The sequence below is a fragment of the Ciconia boyciana genome, chromosome 5 (genome assembly GCF_034638445.1).
Source record: "Ciconia boyciana chromosome 5, ASM3463844v1, whole genome shotgun sequence".
Lineage (NCBI taxonomy): Eukaryota > Metazoa > Chordata > Aves > Ciconiiformes > Ciconiidae > Ciconia > Ciconia boyciana.
Window position 1 is genome coordinate 45,092,587 of NC_132938.1, and position 25,981 is coordinate 45,118,567.

Here is a 25,981-nt window from a genome sequence, read left to right on the forward strand (position 1 = left end):
GTTGTAGAACCATTTTCTTTTAACATAGAGCATGTATCTTTATCAAGTTGTCATTCAGTTATTCAGTTCTCCTCTCCCTTCCTTAAAATTGCTTTTTAAGCCATTCAGTTGCTTAAAAAGTAGCTCCATCCAGTTAACTGTTAATTTTTCCCCTCTTCAGGTATTCTTAACAGAAGTTAGAAGGGACAACTGTTACTGGGCATTTAAGAATTCACTCAGAATAAGTAGAAAAAGGTTATCAAACATATTCAAACTAAAGAACTTTTTAAAGCCTTTTCTGTCACTCCACTAGTGCTCCTATAGTTAAGACTCCATGCTTGACAAACTGTCTTAAGCTGTTAAAAAACTTAAAGAATGCTGAACGCTTCCAGATCAAGAATTCTAAATTTTTCAGGTCAACTTTGACCTGTCAGCAGTACAACAGCTTTTTTGCACTGTACTAAAGATTAGAAAGCATAAAAAGATAAATCTAACACAGTATAATTCTTGTCCTTTATCTAGTTCAGCATCCTGTTCCTTGAAACAGGCAGCACAAATTGCTTCAGACAAAAGTCCAAGAATATATATGAAAAGTATGATAATAAAACCTCATCCCATAAAGGTCTCACTCTAACCACAAAAGATTAGGGAGATTGGTAGCCAGAAGGATGATATTTTACCTTAACCGCATTTTACTAAACAATGAGTTTAGTGAGATGCAGTCCAGTCCCCTTGAATCCTGTTAAATTCTTGACTTTAATACCTTCCTGTAGTAATAATCCCACAGTCTCATTGAACAAAAAGCCCCACATTTAAATTTAACACCCAGTTTACCATTAATCAGTTTTCAATTAATTGTCCTCTGTTCTAATGCTGAATACAATGACAGGGAAAGCCACAACCTATCTACTCAAAATCATTCATTATTCTATGTTCCTAAAAAGGAACCTTCATCTCTATTTAAAGTAGACAGTCCTCGCCTTTTCAGTCCCACATCCTACCAGCCTTTTCATTCATGCAATCATCATCACTACAAGTCCCTCCAATTCTGCAGCATTCTCTTATGATGGACGCGAAGTATTTTCTGCCGTATTTCAGGCAATGGAAGAGAAAGGATGAGGAGAAATACTATTGATTTTTATCACACCACCATTACTTTTCCACTCCTTATAAATCTTTACATCTGTTTGCTTTTCAGACTACAAATATGCAGTTTCTTGAGCTGAAGTAGAATTTTCTGAGGTACATTTACTGAAATAAGTATCTGATGAATTTCACTATTTGCATATGGCAAATAGAAATTGAGAAAGGTAATCTGCATAAATTAGTGTTATGATAAACTCCAAATGTCAAGTGACAGTGCCACAAAACAGCATGTCTGACTGTATTCAGAAATTGAGTTAAGAAGCAAGCAGAAAGGAGAAGCAACACTCATCTCAATCTCAAACAAATCTGAGGTTCAGAAGCCTTGGGCATCTTCCCTTGAGAAAGCTGATCCAACAGTGGATCACATCCAACAGGATACATCTCAGACTAGAAATACCCAGTTGATTTTATAGACTCATATACAAAAGCCTTCTATTTTAAAAAGGTGATTTAGATTTATGACATGCTCTAAATAGGAAGAGATCCAGCCCCTAACCAAAAGAGTGAAAGTTGAGAATTTTCAAAGTAATACAATGAATGTGAGGCTGTCTTCTGTCTCCATGCTAGGAAGAGAACTGTAGAAGAAAATCTGACAAAAATAGTCAGCACTTGAAGAAAAACTAAGACTGTTTTACTGGATGTCAGCCTCTGTGCTTAAAGCATAAAATAAGGCATGGGGCCAAGTGAAGAAAGAAGAGTGGAAAAAAGGAGAAATTCAAACAAACTACTCGGTCAATAGCTACAGCCTGAGGTTCTCAAGCAACAGCTGAATGAGTTACAGAAAAAGGAGAAATAGGAGAGTAGATTGCTATATAAATTTTAGTCATCAAAAAAAGAGGTAAGGTGAAATCACTTGTCTCTTAAGAACCAGATCTCTTGTTGTCAAGGAGACCATCTTAACTGATTAATAGATAAGTCTTTTGGCAGAAGCCAATTGAAATTACAGCTAAATGAATTATTCAAAATAATTAGAAACTGAAAAAGAACAAGGAAATGCAAAAACACCAATTAAGTCTGCCAACGGCAATTTATCTAAAGCTGTTCAAGTGTTGAAGACAGAAGGCATTATTTCATTATATATAAAAATAATGCTTATGAAATTCAAACTTTTTGCTTCCTTTTAACAAGAAGCATATCAGCATCTTTGAAATAATGATTCAGTATGAAGAGTTCCAAAAATCCTACTTAGATCCTCTTTTTCCAATAATTATGGGAGAAAAATAGTATTGGGTGTGTGTGTATTTTTTTTGCCTTCTGGGTTAGGATTTGTACTATCCCATATTATTGCTTACATCCTGAAAGCTTTGATAATCTGGAGATATTAACATCAAATATCATGAAACTTATGACATGATTAAATATTTCATGCATCTGTCCCCTGCAAAATCTCGAAATAGCTTGTTTTTTATTTGTTGCATTAGGTAACATACTTCTTTCTTCATGAACATCCCCTAGATAAGCAAACAGATAGAACTATCTGGCTGGAAGTTTTCATGAGAGAATAAAATACTTATCTTTTTTCCAAATCAGAATTTTCCACACAGTGTGCGACTTTGACAAATTCACATTGGAATCCTGCCCCACTTCTTGCCGCTTTACCCAGACATCGAAGCCAGCTGGCTCCAGAGTCAGGCAGCCTGGAAACAAGCTGGCTTAGGAGCTGCAGAGGCTTGGCTCCCAAATTCCCACTTCCTAAGCAAGTAGAATCCTACTTCTTTATTATCAAAACTAAAATCTGCCTCTAAAAAAAAGCCCTTCCATTTTAGGACATTTCTAAAATATCTGTTCCAATTGCATATGAAAAACAGATTTTCACATTTTCGCAACCAATAGAGACAGTTTCTATCTGAAGAGCTAAAGATCTGTCCTTGTCTGCCCTGTACCAGTAGGATGGGACTTCAAGCCTCAGGGACAAACTAAAAGGACAAAAAGGAAGTTCTTAACAACATGAAAGGGGCTAGTAACAAATCTTTGGAAGTACAATAAGCAATGCCAGTGTGGAGAGCACAGGAAGATAATAGGAGCTGTAAATGTACCACTTTTTGGTATTTTTCATTATGAGTCTGGAGATGTGTATAATACACAGCAGCAGTAAGCACTTGACCTACGTCTTCTATCCAAAAGACACATAGTCTTGCTGGCCATAAAAATACTGACACTAATTTTGTATTTTTCAATTACATAGGAAGGAAAGCTACATCTGAAATCTGCACAGGACATTTTATGCTAGAAACATTTGTGGATTAATTCACAAACATTATTTCACTCATTTATATACCTACAGTCAGTCACCTTCTCTGGCTTTATTGCCTTTACTAAATGGAATAAACAAATACAGAAGCAAAAGTCTGCTGAAGTTCCCTCAGATTAAAAACCTTTCAGAGAATCATGGTGGCCAAAAATAAAATCCTGTAACCTACCTTCTCCTTTTTGTTCTATGACAGTGGCTGTTGTCAGTGTTTGTCTGTGTATGACATTGTTGAAGACTGCCTACATTTCTGTTCCATCATTAATAGGCTTCAGTCATTTTCTAACATTTTTCTGAGGTGTTCCAGCAGCTGATGACACTTAACATCCATTTCCAGAAATCTTTTTAACATTTTGTACACTTTCAGAAATCTTCTCCCAAAGATCTTCCCAAAGCCACATTAACACATATGAAAAACATGGCCAGAGCTTATCAGTGCCAGAGGCTGCAGCTGGAAATAAGGGAAAAAACCCTCATATTCCCTAGATCTTTTCATGACAGTAATCCAGTGTATTGGTGTGTGAAACAAAATATCACAATCAGATATATCGAGTCTCATAAGTGTCTGTTGTCTGGTTTAGGCCAACTATTTCTATTCCACAAAACAGATGATGATATTTTTTATAAACTAAATGGAATACCTGCATCTTTCTGATGTGATAATGCTATAAAACAAGCTGGAACTTCCCAGAAATGTAGCTTCTTTCTGAACTGATAACTTCTGAACTGAACTGCTCTTGTTTTAGAGCAATGCAGAGCATGGCAGCTTGGACAGATCTAAGCCTTACTTTCACTTAAAAGAACAATGACAATTTATCAAGCAAATGAAACAAAAATATTTAGCTGGAATTAGCTTTTAAAATTATTGCTTCAATTCACAATGTCACATTGTGATTTTTTTGGCTTGGAACAAAAGGTCTTTGCTAATGGCCTGGTCAGGAGGTCAACATAAGGCACTGGTCAAGGAGGAACCCCAGCCTTATTACAGAGGGATAGAGGGACAAGCTCTGCCAGTTGGAGAACCAGCAGAAGCTAAACACTGCAGAATCAATTTTTTTAAAGAATCTGATTTACTTGTCAATTTTATGCTTAAATAACTGCTTTTGAGAACACCACGAAATTCATAGCAGCCAAGGTAACAGAAGCATAGCAACAGACGTTGCTACTCAGAATAGAATTGTAAGAACGATTCTGCTAACTACGTCCTTTCAATCTCATGCATACGAGTGTACACAAGAATAGTCTACAGCAGACATGCATGCTTCCCAGTCTAGTCAGGGCTCAAAGTTTTAGACTCAGAGTACCAGAATCAAGAACGCTGTATCCCACAGTTAAGTACAACACAGCAATCCCTGCTTCACAGCACATGCTAAGATTCCCTAACAAAAGTTTCTTCAACATCTCCTTAGCATGATGCTAAAAGCCAAGAAGGTTTGCTGTGTAAACCTGATCCTCAAAAGACACTTCTTCCACAGGTAATCCAATGTTTCCAAACCCTGTACCAGCCTATGCGGTGAGTGGAAGTACATTATCATCATCTCTGGTTATAACTAAAGAGTATGTCAAGGCCTAAGCACTGAGCAAGTGTCCCTCTAGTCCAAGACAGCATACCCCTCTTCATTAAAAGGCTTTACCAATCTATCTTCAGGTTGTACATAACATTACGACAACTATAAAATGCACCATATTCTCAGGAAAAATTGTTATTTTGTGAACATCTTCTAAGACTACGTAAGATGTATCTCGGACTAAAACTGAGGATGGACTAGCAGTGCTCATGCCACATACTCTTCGTAGGAATCCTCACACAAGAAGGATGAGAGGCCCTAGCTGTACGTCGTCCCTGACTGTGCAAGGGCAACAAGACCCAGAGCAGGGCTGCCTTCTGGAACTTCACGAGAACAGGTAGCATCTCAGAAAGTTTAATTGCAACAGAAGCTCATTCCAAGTAATCTGTATCAATTGTCCACTATTTTCAGATCTCTCCATAGGCATCATAGATGCATATAAATGACTCTCCTAAATTATAGAAATCTCACACTCTGCTACAGGATACTCACCCACCATAGGATTATGAGCTCCAATTTTAATGAAAGTTGAGTTTTTACTCCCACTGGAACAAAGTTCCAGAGTTTCACTTTTCTAATAACTTCTGATCAACATCAGCATCCATTTGTTTTTATGCTATCATTGTCTATTAGCAGAGTATCTCCCTGCCTCTTTTTCCTAAATATAAAATCGCAAGTGTAACAAAATAAAGACTGGGAGAAGTTAAACATCCAAATGCTTTTCATTTTCTCTAGCAGGGAAATTTTTTCACTGCTTTTTCAATCTAATAATCCTCTTCTGTACTCATTCTAGTTTCTGAAGCCTTAATCCTGAAATGTCTGCTGCTGGGAGTTCAGCTGTCTGTAATAGAGGGCCTAATTCTGAAATGGCACAGCCACGTATCTTTGGCTCAGACTTTTGAGAAAATTTTTTCAGTTATAAGAAAGAGCCTTGACAAAGTACAAAGAGCCATTTGAGATAAGAACAGGGGGGAAAAGAAGCTATGATGGCTGAGATACGGACAGTAAGAAGCTTGAAAATTCAAGAGGAAAAACATTGACCTGAAAAGGTATAAAACTGTACAGAAGAAAACCAGGGTGTCAGCAGACAGAAATCCAGCAAGACTGATGATCAGCCCGTTCCAAGGAGAAATGAAGGCCAACCCTTCCTCCCTGGGCGCTTTGACCAGGAGTACTGAGCATGCCAGTGCTCAGCCTAGTAGCTTGCAAGTCCCAGCTAGGACCAACAAATAGCTTCCTTCTCCTTTTCACTTGTCTGCACCCTGCTTGCAGAGTCTCTCTGAGCACAGCAAAGGATGCCTGAACAAAATGACCCATAGAAGGAGGGTTACAAGTTGAACACAGTTCCTGTGCTCTCAAATACATTTAACCAATATCGCACTCAAGGTCTTGCCAGGGTCTTAGATTTTGTTTTTCTAGAAAGTAATCTATATAAATATTAGCTTCAACTACTAAATTGAACAAAGGTTGTTTAGAAGTAACTGAAGTAGTTTAGAAGTTACTAGGGCATAGTCAGAATAGAAGTTGGAAAAAATAATTTAAAATTCAAAATTAAGCAACCGCTATATCAAAATGTGTTCCCTAAAACATTAAATATCTGGACATTAACTCCAGTTAATAAATGTATGCCTTACTTCCTATTGCATAAAAGGTCAAAAACACAATAGCTTTTTGGATTTGATTATATGTCTCAAAGACAAAAAGATTTAATGAAAACTTTTTGCATAATAGTCTAAATACAGTTATCACAAAGTCATTCAGTCACATACACATTAGAACTTCTCGAGTAAGGTATGCATTACAACAGTTAGTACTTTCAAAAACAACCTGAATAGCTTTTGAATTTTTTTAAATTGATATATAAATAATTTGAATACAATTTCACTAGACTAAAAACTTCTAAGTACGACTGATTTGTATACTTCAGTTTCACACAAGTCAGTAACCAAGGATTCTGTTGACACCTAACCATATGAGTTTGCTGCATTTCTGTTTTTTCCTGAAACATCCATTCTTGCTAGAGATACTATAATCTCCTGGAAGGCGGGGGGGGGGGGGGAATCTGTACCAGAAAACAGATTTTCTAGGAATTAAGGCAACTGAAATAATTCATCAAAATCCTTCTTTTTATGAGGTCTAAAATTACATTCATCAAAATCCTTCTTTTCATGAGGTCTAAAATTACTCAAGGCAGTAAAAAGCCTATTATTTGGGCCTAGACACATTAATTGAAGCACTTAGTGCTCTGTTTCAGGAAAACCTTCAGTTTTAACTCAGTACTAATTGTTAATGATGCTAATTGGTCACTGTACATTTTAGAAAGGTTATGAAAAGCAATACAATCATATTAATTTTTTCTGCAGCCTTATCAGGATATTTCATTTTTAATTCTCTTTTCTGTATTGCTCTCGTACTAAGCCCGTTGAGAGTGCCAGGGATTAAGGAAGGCAGCGCGGAGAGTGCAATGCAATGAAGTAGCTCACACCCTGACTATGCAGAGCATATTCATCTCAAGAGTAAGAAGAGAGTGTGCATTGCTTTAAAATTCACCACACAGATACAGCAAAAACACAGTAGGAGTTGAGCTGGCAGCTCGTGGTACGGGCCAGCAGGACTCCAAGAATACGATGACAAAAAGGGAAGCATAGACAAGGAAAGTGCTTTCTGGAGGAATTTGACAGAAATGGAAGGTGGTTTGATTACGGAGGAAAGAGAAGGTTAGTTCCAAGCACAAAAGTAGAGAGATATGAAATAAAAGATTCAAGTGAGGGTAATTCTGCTGAACTGGAAAAGCCAAGGATGAGAGGTTGGAATTTGATCCAGGGGGAAAAGGAATATTGCAAAAGTACTAAAATGACCTTAGCAAACAGAGAGGAAGTTATGGCAGAGAAAGATTTACACTGCGGCAAAAGGGAAACATGATGTAGAGCAGATTTGGTAGGGAGGGAAGAAACAAACACAGAGGAACGCGCAATTGAGTAGTTGAGAGAAAATGACGGAGGAGAGTTAAAGTTGTCAAGTTTACGAACCTGAATGACTGGGAGAACACTGAAGTCACCAGTGACAGAGGAAGACAGGGAGAAGGGAAAGATGATTAGATGGAAAGCAATTCAGTTTTGCTGAACCTGAAGTAGAAATGAAACATCCAAGAGACACTGAAAAGACAGGAAAAGATCTGTGACTGGGCAGATAGTGCAAGCTGCATATAAGGAGGCATACCTGAGAGTCACCCTCAACCTCCGACAACCTGTGACTTCTGAATCTCCAAACAAATTTGTCCTACTCTCCGAATATTCACTGCCAAAGTTCTAATCAAAATATACTACTTTGCTGGCTATTAAGTTAAACCCTATAAAAGAGGGTTGGTTTTTTTTTCACTACAAAAAGCTTCTATTAAAAAGTAATTCCTCAGTGTAACATCTTCAGTCTCAACTCAAAATTCAAGACCCCAAGGCACTCTACACACAAAAGAACAGTAAGATCATTGCTACTTGAACAAATTAAAAGCCTTAGGTTTGGTTACAGTATTATACGACAAACTGACAAGCTTACACAATGTTTTGTTTACTTTTTAGTAATCTACATTATGCAACCTTTCTTGGCATCAAGAGCAGTCAAACAAGGTTTTAATCCATTATGTTAAAAATTACCAATTTGGTAATACTTTCTCTGAAACTACGTGTATATCGGTTTCCAACAGCAGAAAATGTTGGAATATAAAGAAAAAAAAAAAGGATTTTAGCCTTCACAGAATCATAGAAATGTACGCTAGAAAGAACTTAAAATCATCTAGTTTTGCACACAGATGTGATTTAGATCAACCTAAATGAGGAGTTAGTCTAACCATTTTTTTTTACAGCTGCCTAACAGTGGAAAGTCCATAACTTCCACAGACAGCTTGCCTGACCTGTGTTACTTTTACATTTTTCCTTAATATATGAAATGACTTTAGAAATACGTCACAAGTTAAGCTTACTCATTCTCAGTCATTTTTACGCACAGGAAGATTTGCATTCCTTCTCATCCTCCTAGCCTTTTAGTTTCTTGACTGAAACTCTTCTCTCACAGTCTTTGTCATAGGTCAGTCTGTTTTTTTAATATGTTCATGTTAGACTTCCTTGGATTCACTTCAGCCTGTCTGCATCTGTCTTAAAGTTCAGTTCAGCATTTTTCCACCATCAAGAAAAAGGGAATAATTATTCTCCCTTGCCCCCCCCATACAACACTACTGTTACTTCACTACAGAATCACAATTGCTTTTTCATTCACAACAGCGAGCAAAACGAGAACCTAATTTTCAAAAATGTCAAGCCTTGACATAAGCCAGTCCTCATACAGACATAACACAGTCTTTAAGATGACCATGACAATGTATTTTTAGTATTAAAATTAAGAATTCCATGAACACTTTTTTCCAGAAAAAAAAAGAGAAACAATCCAATTGCAAGTGATCTTTACAAGGAAAGTAGAATTTTGTTGGTTGAGCTATATGGTTAGTTATATAACGGTTAGTTACCTCTATCTACTTTGTGTCAAGATAGAAGAATAAGACTACGGGTACCCTTTATAGTAGGAAATTTCAAGTCTTGGGCTAGATGAGTAGGATTTTCAGAAGACAATTTGATAACACAATACTCATGGTACCTTTCTTGCTTCTTAGCTAGTGCAGTACAGGGGCTACAGATAGCCCCCTCCCATGCCCTCATCTTCTTTCTTCCCCCATGTACTTCCTACAGACTTTGGCTCATGGCAGTTGCCAGAATTTTAATTCTTCTTTCCTGATTTCCTCTCCTAAGTGACAGTGCAAAATTTTAAACAGCAAACTAGCTTCTTTCTGGATTACAAATTGCTTGGACCCTGTATGGCCCTGATAGGCCATGAAGATGCTGCCCCTTTGTGCTTATTATAACTATGTTCCAGCCAGGAGAACTGGAACATTTTATTTCTCTTAAAGACATTCATATCAAATGCACTCTTCGTCAGAAGATACATGTCTGCAATATCCTAGATAAAATTCGGTTTCCTCTGGGTAGGGTTGGGTGGGAATGGAACCCGTGTGTGGGTACCCACACACAGATATCAAGCTATATTCTGTAGTAATGATAACTTGCCTGCATATGTGTTGGCCTTGTTCAAGAGATCTGTGCATGCATGCATGTCAGCAAAAGCACGAATTCCCAAGCAGTTGATAGGATGAAGCTGGGATTCCAAAAATTCACAGCAAGTCCTTTTCACATCCTGCAGTTGCAAGAGACCAGCTGCTGGGAGCAGTACCTGTAAGAAGCAACAGGTGGTTAATATCCCAATTCAATTCTGAGCTTATACAAGAGTACTTTCAATATTAATAAAGAAAACAAAATAATCAATTAAAAAATTAAAAGACTAAAACAGAGGAAAATTTCAGCGTTACATGACTGAAGAACTTAAACCCCAACATTCACATGATTTTAACCTCCCTGCAAATACCATTCCAGATGTAAAATAACAAGCAAGATCTCCACCACCGTGTTCACTGGGAAATCATTCCATAGATTATAATTCTCACACTTCTAAACCTCTTCCCAATATTCATTCACAAGTTGCCTTCTTACTCTTCCCAACAGTCCGTAATTACATATCATTTCCAAACCTTCAGCAAATCAGAACTTTAAATCAAAGTTTTCTAGACCATGATAAAATATGTAAATCTTGTTTGCACGCAAGCACCGGACATTGTGCCATTTTTTAGTATCAATAATAAGCACCTTTATGCAACTGATTCCAGGAAGGAATCAACTCAACTTCCAAAGAAGTCTGTGACCTTCTTGGAAGAATGACAATTCTGGCATGTAAAAGTCTGCGCATATAACCCATTAAAAGTCCCTATCAGTAAGGAATTAGCGTAAATGACATATTTGTCCTTCAACTTTCACAAAGCAAGCAAAAAGTCAAGAACAATTTTAAAAAACTGTATAGCATACATTTTATTTGACCAGTAAAACTTGAGATTTACATGAACTATAATTGTGCCTTTGAGTGAAATTCCATACTGCTATCTGTAATTTCTTCAGAATTTTTCCATTTTCTGTGCCTTTGACAGTTATTTTAATGAGACTTCTATTTTAGAACATTCAAGTGTGAAATTAATGTTAGCTTGCATCTTCAATGGATGACAACAGGCAGGATTTTAACACGGAAGTCTTGCAACTGTTCCCTTACATATAGAGAAAACATATACTATAGAACTGCATCAATAATAAGCAAGCAAAAAATACACCAAAGAGAATGGCTGCACTACTCCTGTTAATGTTTGCTTTTCATTTAAACAATTACTTGGGTGGAATTAAAGAGAGTCAAACAAGAAGAAAACTAGAAGAAAAGAGCAGATTAAAACTAGTTAGAAACCTGGGTAACACTTTACTACATGAAAGCTGCAGAATATACTTCTACATTATTGCTCTTTGGAAGAAGTTTTAATCTTGGTAACTGTCTGTAGAATCAAATATTTGCCATCATCTCTGTAAGCATCTATCTACTTGGCTTCTAAAGAGCTACTGTTATTGTTTACTCTTTAGACTTTTTTCTTGAAATAAAGCTAACAATTATGACCTGAATGACAACAAAAAGGACTTCAGGTGATATAACCTTGTAAAGCTAAGGTCTGTTTTAAACTTCATGTTTTGATCCCGCTTCTACTATTTATGGCTGTTCCTCTCCCTTCAGCCTGCCATATATGAAGCCTGCTTGAAAACCATCTTTCTGTTCTTCAAGATATTAATCCCTAATTTGAAGCAATAATCCACTATAGCCTCTGTTTTACATATTTACACAATGTACACAGCAAAAAAGAAGGATCATGTATTTAACAAGAGTTTGCTTTGAATATCAACTGTTAATGAAAGAGAAAAAACACGAAGGAAAAACACGAATGTGATTGCACTGAGATACACAGACTGCTGCTAAGCAAAATAACTAAAAACTAGTTGAAATAGTAGATAATCTTTGAAAATATAAAATAAGTAACAAAATAAATGGAGAAGATCTGTATGTAATAGACACAAGTGTCAGATAAAGTCACACAATTCAAAACAAGTTTAGTAAGCTTAAAGGTTACTAATGACAAGGTTAAAACAGTACAGTGAACTAATTTTATTTTAGCATATGTTTATGAAAATGTGAAGATAATATTAGGAATACAATTTCTATTACTAGAACTACAGTATGATTAGGTATAACAGCAAGGGGATAATTCCTTTGATAGTGAATTCTAGGATAAGATATGAAATTACATGCCAAAAATCAGGGCTAGAAATCTACTACAAGTATTTATTTACACAACTTGTCCCAATGAAGCAAACATTTCACACCTGCTTACAAGTTCAGTAACTAATTCAAACACAGCCCTAGATAATTTTAGCCATGTTATCAGTATAGTTGAGCAAATAACTCTGAGAACAATCCTTGACTGCTTAAATGGATTCAGTAGAAAAATATGTAAAAGCATTATCAAATTAGTAAATGAAACAGAAAGGTGAAATTTGAGAATGGTATGCAGAAAAGAATTTAAGATTTGTATGCATAGTCACATTGAGATGCTTTCTCACTCATATGAACAGTAAAGCAATGTTACAAGAACTAGAAGATCATTCTTCATTATGGGAAATTTACATCCGCTCTTAAATCATTGTAATTGAGTTTGTAAAGTTACAGATTTCAATACATTTTACTTACCAGACAATAAGACATTTAAATCTAAATATATTTATGTGTATTCTGCTACTAAAAAGGAAAAGAGAGGCAAAGTGCATCAAATTTATCCCATTGAAATTATACATTGGGCTTTGGTTACTAGGCAACAAGAGCTGTGATAACATCTAGCTATTTCCATTTGTACCTATAGAACTGTTAACCTGGAAGCTGTAACAACCTGCATTTAAAAATACAGTTTCACCCCAGGCAGATTCACTCTGCTGAAGCCAGGGACGACGACGACGACGACCCAAACTCCTCTCAAACCCATTAAAAAAACCTATATTAAAACTGCAGTACAGATTAAGTTTAACTGCTGCTGACTCCAAACTGTAGGCTATAGCTCAGATTTATTTCCAAAAATAGCCAGTAGAGGGTATCCTAACTTTCCTTTAAAGATCAAAAATACTTCAACATGCATACCGCTTTATACTGCAAGAAATGCAGACGGGAAAAAAAACCCAAAACATCTCCAAATGCTTATTCTATGAAAACGTATCCTCATCACAGCGGTTGTTTTTATAATCAAAGAAACTGAACAGATTATTCTTACAGATGGCAAGTAAGAAATTACGTATTCTCTTTTCTGTGTCAAAGTCATGGTGATGAATCTTGGAATGACTGCTACATTTTGTAGAGCAGATCATTTAACCCTTACAAGTCTTTGAAGACTATTCCCTGGCTATCTCTTCCTGTTCTCCTTCCTGAAGTGACACTCCTATTCCCAAAGCTGTGTGCACCCACCATGCCAAATACCCCTTTCCAACTCCACTGAGACAAAACGGACTGTGACCAGGTACAAGTATTTGTTTTAAAATCCACCTGCAGGGCCACCTGCTTAGTCAGGAGGGATCCACTTAAGGCAGTAAACCTGGTTGCTGTTTTCACTGGAGTAGATTCAAGCCCTTCAAAATAACTCAGCTAGATCATCAACCCATATTTGAGGCTGCTGGCCAATCTTGTGGTCCTTCAGATACGTGCCCAGAGTATGTTGAGGGCTGAGGGTACTGATGTTGCCTGCAGCTTTTCTCCCTCTTTTTTCCCAGACAGCATCATGACTCTGTTCACCCTTGTGCAGCTGGACATATTGACCTCATGTGACCAAAACATGCATAGTGAGCTCTGAGGCGAGGAGCAGCCAGCAGAGGCAGGCACCTCTCCAGTTGTGTGTGACCCATCAGTTCACAAGGTTTACAACAGTCTTAGGGAGATACATTCTGTGTGACCGCCCAACGAGCCCCTGCAATGGAAGAAGGCTCAAAGGAGATGAACTCGGGGAAGAAACGTAAGGAATGAGCACCAAGTAGCGTAAAGAAAGCTGAACTTAACACAAGGGGGACTGGAGGATAACCTTTGTTTTAGATATGTGGCTGTACCAGTGAGTCATCAGGTTGTGTAAACAGCCTTCTCTGAGATAATTAGTAGAGTGTAATGTCTTCCCAGCTAGCCAGACCAGCGGGGGGAGAGGTGTATATGTGGCTCAGCCCAACACAAACTACAAAAACTGAACAACCAACAGAAGGAACTCTGAAGAGAGCAACAGGCTCGAGCTGGCTTTATCCCACATATTCCTTCCTAGTGAACTGGGCATGCCCAACGTCCTGACAGTGAGCATATAGAGACCAGTAATGGGAATCACTTTTGGATGTTGATCCAAATGTATATTGCAATTGCTGTATTTCGCTTGCGTTGTGATTTCAGTATATTGCTGTATCTCTCTGCTAAATCAAAACATAGCATACACGTAGCATCAAGTATCTTCAAAGAAGTGAATTTTACATCAAACATTAAACCCTCCTCGTGGACTATCTAGAAGCAGCTGGTCAGAGAAGCTGCCCTGGAGTGCCTCCACACCAGACAAGGGAGTTCATCCTACCTGAAGGCTGCTAGATGACTTAACGGGCATCCCTTCACAGTATATTCGCTTCACAAAGTTCAGTGCTACACTCCCCTTCACACAGCCCCTTGTTCCCACAAGTTGGTACCACTTTATGCAACACACAAGCTTTTAGTACCTGTCCTGCTAGTTGAGAATGGAGGAACAAGTCCAGTGGAAGGGGCCACCAACATGATCAGAGGGTTGGAGCTTATTATATTACAAGGAGAAGCTAAGAAAACCGAATTTGTTCAGCTGTAAAAGAGAAAGACAAAGGGGAGATCTTATTACCGTCCACAATCTAATGGGAGGGTAGAGAAGACTGAGCCAGACTGTTCTTGAAGATGCATAGCAGTGGGACAAGAGGCAAGTGGGAACACAGGAAAATCTGACTGGAAAAAAGAGTTAGGTTGGGTTTTGTTATTTTGTGTTCTTTTTTTTTTTTTTTTAAACCATGAGAGTGGTTAAGCCCTGGAACAGGTTGCCCCAAGAAGCTGCAGAATCTCCACACTTGGAGATATTAAAAATTCAGTGGACAGGCCCCTCAACCTGCTTTAACTGGACCTGCTTTTAAAAGTTCAATTCAAAGTAAAATTTAAATTGATTAAAGCTTTCTGCCTGCTGATTTAAATCAATTTGATTCAGTAATTTTATATCAATCTATGCTATCATCTTTGCAATCCTCTTTGTACTGATAGATTCTCCTAGCCAGAACATATCAAGCTACCTGCAGTATGAAGATACTTAAAGCAATATTTGCATCTCCACTATTTTTAAATTTCGTGGAATTTCTTTAAGATTTCTGTCATGAATTCTTGCCCAAATTCAAATTGATACCCACCAACAATGCATTAAGATCAGTATAATGCCAATATGAAAATAATGAAAGAACATATTGCAGGTTTTGGGAACAAGATCCCACAGCATAAACAAAACCAAAATTTCTCAGAACATTGAACTACTTAGCAAGCAAATAAGCCAATAAAAATCAAAGCAGCGTATGCCAAGAATATTGAAAAATATGCTGTCTAAAATAGAAAAATTTCATTCTTTATCACATGGAGGGGAAAAAAAAAATCTGTAACATTAGGAAAGAGACTAACCTAGGAAGGCAGATGTTGGAGAATCCAAACACAATACAGTGCAACACAGAAGCACACAGGAGAGCACGTTACATCCCTGCTAATTGCAGATATTCCATATTTTCAGTTACAACATTAAAATGAAATCAATTTTAGAGAGCAGCAGTTATGTTAATACCTGTCATAAAACAAATCTTGAGGAAATACAGTAAAGTTTAACCTCTATTTCTAAGGTTTAAATAATGATTTCAGCAAACTAAACTCCTTCACTTGCTGTTTATACTATCATGGCATAAGGAAGAAGGAAATTAAAATAATGGTCAAAGATCATCCAGATTATCTTCTTTTTTTTATTCTCATCTACATGCATCTGTGCTGTAATTAAAACTGTGGTTTGTAACTGAAGCATAGTCTAAGTTCTAGTGAAATCATTCAGCACTGCATTGAAATTATGCTATTTGGGAGCATGCATACAAAAACACTAAAATAGATACAAATATTTTAACACTTGCATCTGTGGAATAAAATGTACAAGTTCCAGTTTTGTAAAATTCAATCCTGCTAGCAATCCTGCTGCAAACATGTGCAAGTGCACTGTTCCACTGTTAAAATACACACAAATAAGATGCTGCACTGGATTTAAAGATGTGCATGAGCTGCAAGTTTAGAACATCATACCATGTATCTTATAAAATACACCTTTTGGGTACCTTAACATCCTTGACTTTATAGGCTATGTGAAGACTTGGATGTATAAATTTATCCTTCAGCTAAATGAGCCCCATCCAATTAAAAATCAGGTGTGGGTGGCAGTTTTATAGTATCAGAGGAAGGAATCAGACTGCTGATCAAGATACAGTGCTATTCCTTCACATTCCCGTAGACTAGACACAAATTGGTTGAGCACTGTTTCAGTTGAAAACAAGCAAACAATCATCATAATGTAATACTTAGCATGACTGACACGATCTACAAAATACTAAACAGCTCTCACCTTGGAAAGCAGCGTGGCAGGTTAAAACAGAGTGTAAGGAAAAAGTAACTGTTCCACATACCTGCTTTTTAGCCAGCATCATAATCTGTACTTAAGAGTCCACTTCAGTTACAGTGACATGCAATTTACAGGAAGCAACTGATTTGCTCAAAAAATGGCTTTAGAAGAGATACCACTTTAGAAGATTAATCTGAATCAACTACTAATTACTAGTTAAAACATTTGGGGTGGAGGTGGTTGTTTTGTTGTTTTCTCGGGTTTTTTTGAAGGGGATGGGCGTGGAAGTTTTGGGATGGATTTGGGATGCAGTTAGGGGTTGCTGAAGTGCAGAAACAAGATTCATGAAGCAAACAAAGCAACAGAAGGGTCACTTTAATCAAGTAATGCACTATAATTAATGATGTCTATCTAGTCTACAAGGGAGAACCATGCAGTCTTGTTTCGCTTGAGGGTTCTGCATCTTCTCTACCAGAACATTGCCCTAACCACCATGTAACAGCGCATTTTGGCTTAAGCCTCCACACAAGAGAGACAGACTGATTTTCTATTCCGATGGTTATTTTTGTTAACAGTCATGAGCTTAGCCTTTCATATCCTCTTCTTCTGTTAAAAGATACTGGAAATAGAACTGAAACATTGTCTCACTTGGAGTGAAACATTCTTGAACCTAAAATAATTTTAGCTAGAATTTTAGATTTTTCTTTCAGTGAAAAAAATCGTAGACATCCTGATTTGATAGAAACAGAGTTTTTGATCTGAAGTTTTGTCACCGAATTTAAGTATATGTACAGTAAGTCATCTAAAATTAAAGCTCAGAATCCTTCACCATACTGTAAATCAGTGCTTATGAGATTATACAGCTGCATAAAAATACCTTCATATTTTCTTAGGGACAGGATAATTGAAATAAGACTAACTAGAGTCTGAACAAAGCCACTTGCTGCTGATACTTTGTCATTCAGAAACTGGACAATTTATTCTTTAACTATGGGAGCTGAAGTGCTAGCCAGTCGACTAATAGACAAAGCTCCCCTGCAGAAGGATTAAAAGAAGCTGAAAAAAATTAAGTAGGCAGGATAACATAACTCACACTACGTGTCTTCAGTCCTTCTGTAAAGGCTGACCCACATAAAGAATTGCTGTATCAGCTGATGCTTTTAGCTAGTGTGCTTCAGCTATAGGATTTACCCGTAACATCTCGCACCTTCATTACCAGACCACCCTCAGTCTCAGACCCCACTGACAGATACGCTGAGTTTGGTGATACCAAAGATTACTATGATAGTAATATTTTTTAAATGTTGCCTAAAACTAAAGGTGCAAAATGCTGACAAAAGAATCAAAATGTTCACATGCTATGTTTCCTAAAGAATAAAAGATTACTTTGGGTAGACTGAGGGGCAGGGCAGTAAGAAAGGAATTGTTTGTTGGTTTGTTGGGTTTTTTCCTACATTACAGACTGACTGCCTTGTCACAAACATGGCTCATTCTCCTGGTATAACTGCGTATTTGCTGGCAATCTTAAAAAAGGAGGATTGAAACACCATTTGCAAAACCCTAAAGCCTGTGCTGGAAACAAATAGCAGCATAACTGGTATAGTAGATTGTGAACCTCTGCTTTCTCTATTACCCCATTCCCTGGTACAGAAGATGCATCCATACTACTGGGTTTTACATTAAAATAAAAATTGTTATTAATTTTAAATGATTATTAAATTATTATACAAAACCAAGAACTAAGGACAACAGAAATAGCATGAAGTAGACATGCTTTGTGTGCATGGTGCTTATCTTCAATACAAAAATTGTGTCAAGATTAACATCTAATGTGCAATAAATGGCCCTTCAGTGGTCTCAAAAGACATTTGATTACTCCGAGCTTTTAGCATTACAGTTATGTTTTCATATTTTATTGAGATAATCTTCTACTTATCATTCAGTTTCATAAAGCAGACCATATTTGTATTCTCTTAGACATGTCACAGGGGAATACCGCCTCAAAAAAAAAAAAGGCATTATTAGGCTTAGTGACAAATTTTATAATCACTTTAATCTAGATGTTGTGCTTATAAAGTTCAGGTATGTAGGGACAGAATTCCCAAAGCAAACAACATCTCTAGCCTCCCATTTGAATTTTTTTTCAGATCAAAGTTTAATGCATATGTTTCATGATTTAAAGCATGACCAATATCCAGAAAACATAAACATTTTCAAGAAAGCCTTTATCCAGCTTCCAGAAATTTCATCTTATGTGTAGCAACATACTGCTGAACCTACTTGCAAGTGAGAGGTCAAACACACAGTCTCTTCATTAAGTGGCTTAATTTACTCATAATAAGCACCTTGAATTTCACAGGGAGGTGGACAGACACACATGCTTTCATTTGCATAGAATACTTTAAAAATGAGCAAATGACCTCTGTGCTTTAAGTTGGCAAGGGCTGTCTTTCAGGTTTTGCCACAGGTAGCTTTATGGTCATACACAGAAATAGATACATGGATGTCTACGGTAAAGGTCACAGCTGAGACGAAAGTAGCTGCTTTCATCCAACTTGACAGAGAAGAATCTCTAACACAGCCTAGCAGCGTGATGATTTTAAAGATCACAGACTCGGAAAAGTTGCACAAGCTGTTCAGTCTGAGAAGGCAGTTTACATACAAAAGTTCTTATTCATTAATGTCTAGTTAAAGGGCAACCACATCCTAGTGAGGCAGAATGAAGGCACCAGGTTTTAGAATCAGAAAACTTGTGATCTCAGTCCTGATTACTGCTCACCTATCCATGGGTCATCATATCTCTGTTTCCCTTTTTTCTCTTTTTAATTTTTTTTAAATGGTCTATTCAAGTCTTTAAACTCTTTTGGGCTACACCATACTTATAGCTTGTTGCTGTAATACCTCTCACAACAGAACCCCAATCCTAGCTGGCTCATAAAACAAACAGTTAAAAATATTTTCCAGGCTAGCCTAGAACTTCACAGTTTTTTAGCTAAATGTATGTTCAAATAATGGGTAAAGTCCCTGTCTTCCAAAAAGAAAAAGCAATGCACCCCTCCCTAGTCAACTGCATAATAAGAGAGTAATCTCTCTTCCATTTGCATGTTCTTCCCACCCTGTTTTTAGAAGGCAAACACCCTTCTGGTGTAGAAGTTGAGTGCTTCCGATCAGTTCCCAGACCAACTTTAAACAATGTTAATAATGAAAATACAGGGATAACTATATATTAGACCAAAGCAATAGCCCAGTCATCCCAGGTAATCTAGAAACACCCATCTTCATCTACTATCAGAGAAAGGTGCATGAAACCTCATGGTCTGGAGTAAATCAGCCACAGAGAACACTTCCTTGAAATGTAAGGAATAGCTTGCTCTTGAAGCACAAGGATACATTGTGCCTTTTAGAACAGCATTGCTAGTTAGTTAAAACCAAACTTCACTTGAGAAAAATTGGCAGTGTCCAGTGCTTCACAGGTAAATAAATGTAAGGGCTGCAATGGGACAAGAGCCTCGTGTTCCAGGTTTGAAAGGGGACAGTAAAAGACTGAGGCGGTGGCTACAGTTCTGGTTGGTGGGTCAGGGATGGAGGCTTATTTTAAGAGGAGAGGGGCAGAAGATAAAGAGGAGGAAATGGCAAAAATTTTGCCCTTCTTAGAACTGTTTTTGTCTAGCTCTGCTGCAACCAGCCAGGGATCTCCTCCACACTCAGCCACACTGGAAGCAAGTTTGGTGGCTGGCTCAAGACAGAATCTGTTACATCCTCCTCCCTTCCCCAATATGTGGTTAAACCCAGTATTTACTGAAATGTAGCTTCACAGAACTGCTCTGCTTCCATCAGCACCATCCCTTCCTCTACCTTCCCCCCTTCCAAGGAAAAGGGGAAGAAGAAACGTAGGATGCAGGAAAGTAGAACAGGTGAACCCAACCCAGACCTGGACCTCACACCTAACTAGGGAGGTAAAACTTACAGGGTGAAAATACCTGCTTTGAAACACAGTCTATCTAATGGAAACCCAAGGTTCACAGGTAGTAATTTCCAAACCAACCAATGCAGCTAGAAAAGCACACCGCTCACCTTCTGCATCCTAGGCAGCTCCTCTCACGCATTTTGCAGCAACATGCTCTATTCATTAGGCATCCACTCTAAGCATAGCAACAACAATAATACATATGCACGTGTATGTTTTTGTGCACTCCTCTCTCTAGGTATCCTAAAGAAAAGCTTATTATCTTTCAGCATAAGTAAATAACTCGCTCTTTTAACCTTAAAAAGGGTATGTGGAGTCTTTGAAACAAATAGATATTGGAGGAAAAACAGAGTCTTTGTTTAGTCATCTCACAGTCAACCTAAAAAAAGGCCTGAATTCTCTCCCTCTCTCAAATGATAGCTTTTCCATGCCTTTAACAGCTTTAAGCCTTTCCCCAAAGTGTGCTATTCCTGTCATATTTTAGACCATCCAGCAGAGTGTTACAGGTGAGAACACAGATTTATACAATGACATACAGATGCTGCTGTGCCATTTTTTTATACTCCTTTTTAAAGCCACTATTTCACAATGAGCAGAAGTTTTTCTAAGGTGACTACAGTATGTTATTCTATTCTAGGAAAAGTTGTTAATGTAAAACATAGCAATACGTAGGAGTAATTCAAATTTTTCTTTTCATGCATTACTTTACACTTTCCAACATTAAATTTGGTCTGCGATCATGCTAGCCCGACATCTAGCTTAGCTAGAAAGCAGTGAAATTTTCTATTTTTGTCTGGTCTTGAAAAATAAATCCTTAAACCAGTTTATACCCTACATCTTTTGCTATCTACTTTTCAAAACTAAAGAAAATCCGTCCTTCTTTCGAAGCTGGTGACACATTACAAGCATTTTGATACAGTGAAAACCAACTATTTATTCCTATTTGTTCCTGTGCTCCCTAGGGATTTTTGATCTATTTATTGCTCATCATGTGACAATTTAGGAGGGACTATAACTAACTTGACTTTCAAAAGCCTTTGATATGGTTATTTCTGGACCACTCAAAGAATTACAGGAGGTTTTTAGGAGCTATGCACAACTCAAATAGAATTCTAAAACATACGGAAGGTTTGAACTTCCCTTATGTTACCTGACACTAACAAAAAAAAAATCCTTGACAGTCTCTCTATTACTCAGGATCACTAGTGACACTGTACTGATTTACTAAAATGTGAGCTGAAACTGCAAGGAATTGCCAGCTAGAGAATATAACATTTTTATACACTCTCACCCACCTCACTTTAAAAGTTTCTTCCTGTGGGTATGCAAGGATTACTTTTTACATATATGTCTATAAAATCCTTTTTGTACTAGTGACCTGATATTCATGTGCTTCAGTGCCTCATCTTTTGACCCTTTCTCCAATCCTGTCCTTGATCTGTAAGAGGATGCACCTTGCACAGTCCGTTGGCGTAACTGGGACTTTCTACCTTAATTAGTTTTTGGCACCTTGCTCATGCGTGGCTCTGGCAGCCTACCCGCTCTCCTAACTCACTCATTAAAGAAACAATATGCAGGAAATGAACAGCTGTTATATTTAGAGCTGCAGTGCTGAGTAAAAGTGTTTTATTCTTTTTATCATTTAAATTAAACATGCCTGTTTAAATCCCTCAGTGGCTTCCCATTCACCTCCCACAGTAATCAAAATCATATGCTTCTGAAGCACAGGATTACAGATCAGTATCTCTTCTGTAATGTACTCCTGCCTCAACCCCACTTGTCTCACCTCATCACCTCCTCCATGAGTTTCTGATTCATTCCTTGGCTCTTGCGTAGACCACGCTGACCCAGCCAAGCTACAAGCCTCTTCACCACCCTTGCCCAGAAGTTTCTCTTCCAAATAAGCAGAAATAAGTGGTTTTTACCCCCCCGAAAACATCTTCTGAAAGAACAAAGATTTCGAGATAGGGAAAACCTGTGATTCAGTTCGTAAAATCTCAGTCTTTCTCCAGAAGAAGTTCAAGGCTCTCTGCCTCCCACACACACTGGCATTTGATAGTCCAAGACCATCTTTTACAGCCTCAGGACAATTTTAATTCACTTCTCATACCTTTTGATCCAAATTTTAGATTCATCTTTTATTTCTTGTGCTCATTCTCAGTTCTGTTTCTCCCTTACATATTTCTCTTTAGCAACTACAAGCTGGTGTACAACAGCTCAAATTTCCATTCAGATATCTTTTCATTCTTACAAGGCTCATACCCTTCTGCCTAATCGATTTTATTTATAAACAAAGTTCTGGGATCTCCCATTCAGCAAGACCATAGCAAAAAAGGTGTCATAAAAAGATATATTGGCTGGAAAATTCCAGCAAAATGTGAATAAAGCATCACTTGGAGGACAGAGAGAAATAGCAGCAAGGTATCTTCAGAAAAGAAAAAAAAAAAAAGCAGGAACGTAAAAAAGTGAATACCTCAGGAGAGGGTAGTTGCCACATCTGTACAACACCTGCTTCTCCTGGTTCTGATGGTCCTGCCACCATTTTTCTCTCTGCCTTAACCAAAGCTACAGCTGTACAGAAAGTTGCCTTCTCTACAAACTCCTTTTGCTACCTATCTCCTGGAACTTCACCCTACTGTCTATAACCAAGGGGAGACAACAGTAAAGAATTTTATCCCTAAATGAAGAAGCACGGATTGTATTTATTCAGCTTGGCATAAAACATAATTTGGGAAGGTCTGCCCTAGGTCTAGCACCACAATGCAAAAGACGGTGTTGAACAAACATGTCCAAGAGACCTTTTGGGAAAACAGCCCAACTCAAGACAGAATCGAGACAACAGCTGAGTGTTTCTGTCTGCATTGATCTGTGTGGCTGGCCACGTGTACCTGTGCTGTATACAGGTGACTGTGTACGTACCTACTGGAAATACATGCTCAGCGCCACTACCAGCTGGAGCTTGGGGACATGGAGTTGCAGCCGTCTTGCCATTATCAGGCTACCAGATTCAGCAAGCCTTAACACTTTCCTCATGTTAAGTACAGCCAGTGTGATTTTCTTCTGTCACATATCACCAAGTAAGCCAAATCAGAAAAGGAATTTTTTTAGTAGGGCATCCAACTCCTATCAGCCAGGTGTGAGGCTCTGGAATACACCTCCAACCAAACAAAAAACCCCAGTTCCTCAGTCTTAAGAAAAACAAACAAAGAAAGGGGAGTGACAATATAGTAACCAGATCTATTCTGCAATGTACATAATAATATTGTGCCCCAAAAGCCAGGTAGTTTCTACTTTGCACATACGTAATAGCTAAAGTCACAAAAGATATGCTATGGGAAAAAAAAACAGGTAAAGAAAAATACATACTACTCAATATGCATTTAAAAACTGACAGAGCAAAATATTAAGTTTCCCCACAAAGTTGTTTGCTTAGTATTTTGGTCAGCAGCTCTTTTATGTGAAGCTTACTCATTTAAAGCGCAAATTAATGAAGCTTGTATTGGTAATTAAATATGCCTGTAGAAAGATCACACTCATCTTTTCCCTTCCCTCCTACACTCACTCTCCTGACAGGCAGGCATGTATAAGAAAATGAAGAATGCATAGTAGGATTATTTCACTGGAAAAATTAGATCATTTACTGTTGCCTGACATGTCTTACAATGCATATAAATTCAAGAAGTGTGCCACTGTCTCTCCTCCAGCTAAGCCACATATTAGTTGTGCCCTCACATTATTAAAGTCCTCAAAGCTGTTGTCACAAATACAAAAAAAAAAAGGGTCAAAAGAGGTAACCAGATGGTTGCCTGAGGCCTAATGTATAAAATATGTACAATAGCAAAACACAGTGGTACGCCACTGGTACTCTCACAGCACACAATCAAACAGTACACTATAAGGCTGTTTAGTCCAACACTAAATTCTTGCCCAGTAAGCCTTAAAAAATGTTTCCATGAATAGGGTTTATAATAAAACCCATGTCAGCTTGGATTTAAGTACCTCTCTGCAATGTCAGCAAGCCCCTAATATTATTAGAACTGTGCTGGCCTAAAATAATAAAAGTGAAAGTTTGGATTACCATATAAAGCGTGGTTTCAACACACATCAGGATTAACTGATTTTTTTTTAATTCAGTTTTAATCACAAAGTCATTAGGATGAGCCAGTTTTACAAAACATTTTAACTTGAATGACTCTGGATACAACTTCAGAATTTGCAAGAGCTTCCAGAATTTAGTAGCCATGCCGCTGCAGCCATGATGGAGATGAGCAGAAAGACCAAAAGCTTGTTTCTTTTTACAGCTCTAAAACATGATCCAGTACAGAACTCCATCTCCTCCTAAACCTTTAATAATATCTGTGTCAGGGAAATAAGATCACCAAGTGCTGATAGCTTTTGACACTCAATAGCTCTATTACATAAAACACTTTTTGTAAAGAAAAGTGCTTTTAAGGATTAGTGCAGTTGCCTAAAACCTATTAGCAAAGAAAAAAATGAGTTTATGGACAGAAGGTTCTAGATCTCCATGAAGGCAGCGTAAAAAGCGATGGTAAGCTGAAATATGATGGTGGACAGCATAAGAAAGGTTTCTGGGTTTCAAGATAAAGTCAAGTCCAGTAAAAACCCGCTGGTGGAGTACATGGAAGATGAAGGAGATGAAGATTGTGACAAATATCTTAATTCCCTCAGAACCAAGCAGGACTGTAACCTGTCACCTCAGGGTTCAATAATTAGCACCTTACTCATCATATATTGAAGGGGGAGGGGTGTCTACAAATATTTTATAAGAATTATCATGTAAAAGACTGTTAAAGAAACACTAAAGCTGTCACATCAGTTACAAAGTTGAAAGCATCAGTTGAGATATCCTCTTTTCTTAAGACCTATACTTATACTGCTGTCTTTCAACCTTTTTCCTCCCTCTCTTCCCAAAAAGTTCTCCCAAGGGCATAACCCATGAACCGCAGTGAAGAGAACCACCAGTAAAGCTGTGTGGCTCTGCACGCTGGGGTGCACCATGTAGTCTTCAAGTGCCTTGATGCGCTTAAGACAGAGGAAAAACATTTTGTATTGGCATTCCTGAATTTTAGCCCTGATTCTAAGTCCATGGTCCAATACTTAAAGCAGTAGTTACGGACAACAGTGTTAATTACTCATTTTTGACAACAGTATTTCATCTAAAAATTAATGCAGCTGACAATTTAGTCTGTCAGTGCAAAACCTGCTTCTGCCTGATGAGAAATGATGTACCTGTACCTCATTTATAAAAGTCATGTCTTGACAAATTATCTTCTACCTACGGAAACACACAGAAGTAATAAAAGAGCCCAGGTATATCGTTTAACACCTAGCCCTTCTGCTGAAAAATTTTGTCACACATGGACTTGCTGCGGGGG

At 37.7% G+C, this 25,981-nt stretch overlaps 1 protein-coding gene across 4 annotated transcripts in view; it reads right to left on the bottom strand.

Annotated features, from left to right (window-relative positions):
* Positions 1–25,981, bottom strand: part of KLHL2 (kelch like family member 2) — a 60,400-nt gene that overhangs the window by 13,714 nt on the left and 20,705 nt on the right. For all 4 annotated transcript variants that reach the window (XM_072861931.1, XM_072861930.1, XM_072861933.1 and 1 more), the window contains one exon: positions 10,053–10,215. In XM_072861931.1, coding sequence (XP_072718032.1) covers positions 10,053–10,215 — 163 coding nt within the window. The remainder of the gene's footprint in view (positions 1–10,052; positions 10,216–25,981) is intronic.